The sequence below is a fragment of the Microchirus variegatus genome (genome assembly GCF_963457635.1).
Source record: "Microchirus variegatus genome assembly, chromosome: 1".
In the NCBI taxonomy this organism is placed as follows: domain Eukaryota; kingdom Metazoa; phylum Chordata; class Actinopteri; order Pleuronectiformes; family Soleidae; genus Microchirus; species Microchirus variegatus.
In genome coordinates this window covers 40,107,620-40,114,161 of record NC_139802.1, presented here as the reverse complement: position 1 = coordinate 40,114,161, position 6,542 = coordinate 40,107,620, and the positions used below count along the sequence as shown (strand labels likewise).

At 38.6% G+C, this 6,542-nt stretch overlaps 1 protein-coding gene across 1 annotated transcript; it reads right to left on the bottom strand.

The window, feature by feature from the left end:
- Nucleotides 1-686: 686 nt before the first annotated feature.
- On the bottom strand, nucleotides 687-5,659 carry crhbp (corticotropin releasing hormone binding protein; the record flags this gene model as incomplete). Its single annotated transcript, XM_083901515.1, has 7 exons — nucleotides 687-841; nucleotides 934-1,051; nucleotides 2,980-3,143; nucleotides 3,874-4,084; nucleotides 4,365-4,522; nucleotides 5,367-5,460; nucleotides 5,567-5,659. The coding sequence occupies 7 exons, from the start codon at nucleotides 5,657-5,659 to the stop codon at nucleotides 687-689; spliced, it is 993 nt and encodes a 330-aa protein (XP_083757641.1).
- Nucleotides 5,660-6,542: the final 883 nt, after the last annotated feature.

The window sequence follows — 6,542 nt, the reverse complement described above, 5'->3', positions numbered from 1 at the left end:
ACATATACTGTATATGTATAACTGATAAAAATGAGCAGACCAAAAGAAAAGCATTAGATAAATAGGTGTATTGTTAGGTTTATTTACAGCATGAAACTTCATTTTAATTTCTTGCTGCTAGAATTTTAGATTACAGTATTCTACTATTTTTTTTTTTTACGTTTTAATATTTGCACATTTTTGGACACAACCGGAACTAGAGTACTGTCATTTAGGATCAAATGATAAGTGGGATGGATGGAAAACACAGGCACCGTTGCATGCTTTGTCATGCAGTATCATTTTATTACAAAAAGGCTTTATACAAACTGCATAATGACAATGAATAGTTGTATTTATTACACTGAAATACAGATTACCCTTCAACATCATTCCGCAAAAATAATCAGAAGGCAACTTTCTTTTTTTTTAGCACCATTCCTTTTCAAGAATGTTGACGAACCCACAACATATTAAAAAAAAACGGAAAGAAAATATGCTGAAATTTTGAGATAATATAATAAATATTGTATTATCTGTGTTTTTCCCATACAGTTATTATTGTCTTTGGATTTAATGAGTGTTGTCTAATGAGAGGGACCGGCCAGGTAGATCTGCTGCCTTTAAAGAAATTCAGTAAAAAAAAAACAAAAAAAAAAACAATTGCCGTCATGTGACACATCTGTCAGGTCGCCGTCCTGCTGTGATCAGTTGTTGAAACAGAAATCCTCCACGTTGTTGAGTTTGATCGTCTGAAGTTCCTGGCTGTCCAGCAGCCGGTAGTTGAACGTCACGCGGCTGACAAACTTCCCGCTGGACACTATCCTCACCACGGTGTTATCACAACCAACCTTCATATGAGCTGCAGGGGGGGGGGGGCAGATAAACAAAGGAAATTAGTGTTAACCTGTAGTTGTGTGTTGAAAGGCAGGGTGAACGGGTGCGTTTACTCACTGGCACCAGTGAAGGACGTGCAGAAGTCTGTGATGGTCAGAAGCTTGGATGTGTCAAGGCCACGTCCTCCCAGCAGCTGCACAAAGTCTCCCGTCTCGGTGCATCCAGGCAGGGATCTCTGCAAAGAAGAACACCACCTTTCAAACACGACACTTCAAAAGGGGACTCAGTGGAGTGATATTGAATTCGTCCGATTCATGCAGATGAAGGGATAGTTTCAGTTTTAGAACGAGTTTGACGCGCGGTGTTTCAATCCGAGCAACAGGATATTGTCAAAGAATCCATTGTTTTGGACCGAAATTACAAGAAGTGATTAATCCAATACTTTGCAGTGTGTCTTTCAAATTTGATATTGTCCATTGTACAGCCGTATTATGAACAGAAGACCAATTTTCATCGTGTTGTCTGTTGTGTTGTTTTGATGTGAAGAGGGACAGCAGAGGACCGATGCAGCAATGCTGTCTTTCAAGCCGAGTTACTTTCAAAATCATTTCGAGATACTTTTTGTTTTTGAGATTAAAGTCAGATCACTGTCAAAGTGCGTCAGGGCAGATGGATAATTTTATGATTTTCAAAATTTTATTAAAATGATTTCTTAAGAGATTTGCAAATATTTTCAACAGATCCTTATTCAGGGCGATGCCGACTATTATGATGCTAAATTTCAAGTAATTCCGAGATACTTTTTTTTTTTTTTTTTGACTAAACTCAGCTCACTGTCAAAGTGTAACAGGGCAAATGGATCATTTCCTGATTTTCAAAAATTCATTAAAATTATTCCTAAGAGATTTGCGAATATTTTCAATGGATCCTTATTCAGGGCGATGCCGACTACTATGATGGTAAATTTCAAGTCATTCCGAGATACTTTTTGTTTTTTTGAAAAAAGTCAGTTCACTGTCAAAGTGCATCAGGGCAAATAGATAATTTCCTGATTTTCAAAATTTCATGAAAATTATTCCTTAAGAGATATGCCAATATTTTCAACAGATCCTTGTTCAGGGCGATGCCGACTATTATGATAGTAAATTTCAAGTAATTCCGAGATACTTTTCGTTTTTTTGAAAAGTCAAAGTGTATCAGGGCAAATTGATCATTTCCTGATTTTTTCGAAAATTCATTAAAATTATTCCTTAAGAGATATGCATATATTTTCAACAGATCCTTGTTCAGGGTGATACCGACTATTATGATGGTAAATTTCAAGTCATTCTGAGATACTTTTTTTTTTTTTTGAGCCTAAACTCAGCTCACTGTCAAAGTGTAACAGGGAAAATGGATCATTTCCTGATTTTCAAAAATTCATTTAAATTATTTCTTAAGAGATTTGCGAATATTTTCAACGGATCCTTGTTCAGGGCGATACCGACTATTATGATGGTAAATTTCAAGTCATTCCAAGATACTTTTAGTTTTTTTTGAAAAAAGTCTGATGAGCGACCTTGTGCACAGACCCGCTGAAAAGATCTTTGATAAAAATGTAATGCTGACGCTTCCAAACAACAAAGCTATTTAATACTGAGGTGAATATATGGCAAATATTGGTTTTTAGCTGCTGAATGACGGTGATACAGAAGTAAATCAGCAAAGCTGTAAAACCAAAAACAAAGAGCTAAAATATACTAAAATGATCAGTTAATTAAGGAGTCAGTAATTCTGTAGTGAGATTTTTAGTTGACATTACAGCTGGATTTGTCCGTTTTCATGCATGCATTAAATGGTCAGTTCAGTAAAATTAGTAATAATAGTAAAACAGTACTTTTGAGAGCTTTCTAATATTTTCAAATGTGTATGATGTAGTTTCCTAGTGTAACCAGACCCAGTAGTATCATTCCTACTAATTGAAACAATCAGCCAAACACAAAAAGCACATTTCCTTCCTTTTTTTTTGAAATTGTTCAATGTTATTTCATGCTACAGCAGCGTGAGTAGTGCTTTGATTCACTCAGACTCTGTTTGTGTCACTCAAACCGATACACGGGTGTGAATGCAAGTTTCTAAACATTATGATCCGTTATTTTATCAAATATCAAAGATTTTCTTCACCTTGGGGAAGTTGTCGTCGTTGTTGTTGTTGCTGATGTGTCCCAGGCTGAACTCAGAGATGTCAATCTCCACGGGATATATGATGGAGAAGCTGCAGTTCCTGTGCTGCTGTGGGATCACCATCGTGTAACTGCCCTCTGGTGACTGGGAGATGGCATTACAGGCTGCAAGGATAACACAAAAGGATGTTACCGCCGTGGTCTCTCCACATGTTGTTTGGGGTTTTTAGCCATTTTGTATAACAGCTTTTGTTATTTTTGAATACATAAGCGAAACGTTTTCAAGAGCATGTTCCATGACCTTCAAAAAAACACAATCTGTATTCAAGTAGACGTACAAAGGGAAAGGATGGACATACGCATATGCAGAATTTAGATACTAAAAGAAAAATCTACAATACCAAATGGTTGTATCAATTTGTTTTAAACCAAAAAGTATTTGCATTTAAAGGTGCATTATGTAATAAATCTAAAGCAACTGGCCATAAAATCCTCCTAATATGTCACAGAGACTCAGGAATAATGTTCATATAACAAACTGAACTCACCAACAACAACAGTTCAGCCAAAATATTTGCATTAAAATTTTTTTATTTGCAAACTGCAAATCATGTTTATGTTTTAAAATCATGTTTTGGCATGTGGCGCCACCTACCGCCGTCTACCAATCATTGCAGTCAGTAGAGTCTCAGCTGCTGAGCAACCACGGGTTGCCAGTTACGTCAGAAAACAAAACCTAAAAGACCTCGGTATTTTGAATTTGAATGTAGTAACCGTTTTTTGGGCCACATTCTTACATATGGCGCCTTTAACAACAGCATAATCTCTGCACACATGTATTCTCAAATGCGTGCCTTTGTGCCATTGTATGCATTTCGTAGCTTTGCGGACTTACGGAAGGGGTTGACGTGCTTCTTGACCGTCAGCGTGAAGCTGCTGCCAGCGTTGTGAACGCGAAAGAAGACCATGGCCACGTTCTGCGAGGAGCGCACGCTCCTCTTCGACGCTCCCGCGTCGCAGTAATCCACGTAGCGCTCGTTCAGAGGCAGAGGGTGATCGTGGGAGCTGGGGAACTTCTCTCCTTTCATCACCCAGCCGTCAAACACCTTCACACAGAGACACGGGGAGGGAAATAAGGACGTTACACTCAAACTCAATCATGACATCAGTGTGTGGCCATGGAGGAGGTCACCTGAAGTAAGTATGTCCATGTAATTGCCTTATGTTAAAGGGGCTTTTCGTCTAATCAGGAAGCTTAGTCAAGCATGTGAAGTGACCACAGTGAAAAATACGCAACAGGCTGCAACTACATTTTGCACACATTTTTTATCACAACTCTAACCCTTACATCGTACATATAGTTTTTTTTTGTTTTTTTTTGTTTACCGTTATGAAGTCTCCTCCCCTGCAGTCGATGTCCACATTTTCTAAATCCACGCTGATCACCTCGCTGGGCTCTGCCATGAGGAACGCGGCACAGCTGAGCTGAGGGTTCTCCGTGGTGAAGGTGAACTGACCCTCCACTGCTATCATGTCCAGACAACCTGAGACACAGACCCGCATGCATTTTAATATTGATGAACATTTTTTATTAGAACCTGCCTTTATTCTTCTTTTTTTTTCTCCTTGTCTAGATTTTTTGATGATTTTTACATCAGTTAAAGTAGATGAAAATTGGAAAAAAGCAACTATCTCACCAAATCATACCATACACTCTTAGAAATAAGGCTTCCGAAAGGGTCCTTCTACAAGGGCTGAGGTTCTACCTGGAACCATTTGCTTGTGAAAAACCCTTTCCTGGAGAAAGGGTTTTCCAAGGGTTCTTGGTAACACTAATGGTTCCAGCAAGAACCATTTTGATCCAGAGAACCCTTTAAAACCTTTTTCATGAATAAGGGCTTTTAAAAGGGTTCTTGGTGGAACCCTCCAAAAGGGTTCTCCTATGAGGACAAGCCGAAGAACCTTATATGGTTCTACCTAGCACTTTTTCTAAGAGTGTACAGTGCATTACTCTAAGGTTGTTGTGTGAGTGTAGTGACAGAAGCACCGATATGTTATTATTATTACTATTATGAATAAAGGTTTCATATTATAGAAAGTCCAACAAGATGAATATATATATACATATATATATACACATACATACATATATATAGACACACATATATACATATATATATACATATACATATATAAATACATATACATATATACACATATATATACATATATACACACACACACATATATATATATAAAGACACATATATATACACACATATATACATATATATATATATACATATACATATACATATATACACATATATATACATATATACACATGTACACATATATACATATATATATAGATTTTCTTTAACTTACGTAAAGGACGACGGTAAATTGACTCTTCAGGTGTTTCTCTCCTGAGCTGAGAGTTGAAAAGTGAAAATAGTTCATCTCTCGAGACGTCGTTGCTCTGAAGAGGAAACACAATAAACGACAAAGTTGAACAGGAACTTCATTCATAATAAAGTGTGTGCGCGTGTGTATGTATGTGTGCGTAAAATAACCTGACCACTCACCTCGATGTATCTGCAGTTTCCTCCCTTGAGCACAGACAAACACAGCACCAGCAAGAAGAGCTGCCCGCGGAAAGTGCGCTCCATGACGCGCATCACTGAGTGCAAGTAATGTGTGTGTGTGTGTGTGTGTGTGTGTGCGGGGAAAAGTGCGCACCTGCTGCTGCTGAGGAGGAGGAGGAGGAGGATGAGGAGGAGGAGGGGAAAGTGTGAGCCTCTCTGCGCCGCGGAGCCGCTTTTTATAGGAACAAGTTCAGTAACGAGTAACGATGCTGTCACCAACCGTGGATCTTCTCCTCCCCCCCACCCTTCACGCAGCCAAGTGCGCGCTTGTGACGAGAGCAAGGATGCACATGCGTGACACACACACGATGAGAGAGAGAGATGGTGATGATGATGATGATGCCAAAAGAAGATGAAACAGCCTAACTCAGGGGTCTGCAACCTGCGGCTCTGGAGCCACATGTGGCTCTTCAGCCACTCTGCAGTGGCTCCTTGTAGCTTTAGAGATCAAGGCGACACATAAAAGTCTTTTAATATCTTGTGCATCACATCCAACGTCGATGTAAAATGCAATATTCAGTACACTTTTGGATGTGTCCTGTCCATCTTTGGATCCACATACCGTTTTCTCGAGCACGAACGACATATAATCCAAATATTTGCTGCATTTATTTCAAAGTGGGTTCATTTTAATTTCATTCATTTGCCACAAACAATGAAACAATGGAAGAATCAGGTCTACAGGGTCTAGAGGTTGGGTATAAACTGAACATGTTGTAGTTCTTAAATGTCATAAAGAGACTATTACTATTGTATATAGTATGTCTATGTATAAAAACCTTTATACATGTTATTATCTTCATTTTTTGGGGGTTTTTTTGCGGCTCCAAAAGAATATTTTGGGTGGAGAGGTGACAAAAATGGCTCTTTTCATCCTAAAGGTTGCAGACCCCTGGCCTAACTGATGATCTCATGA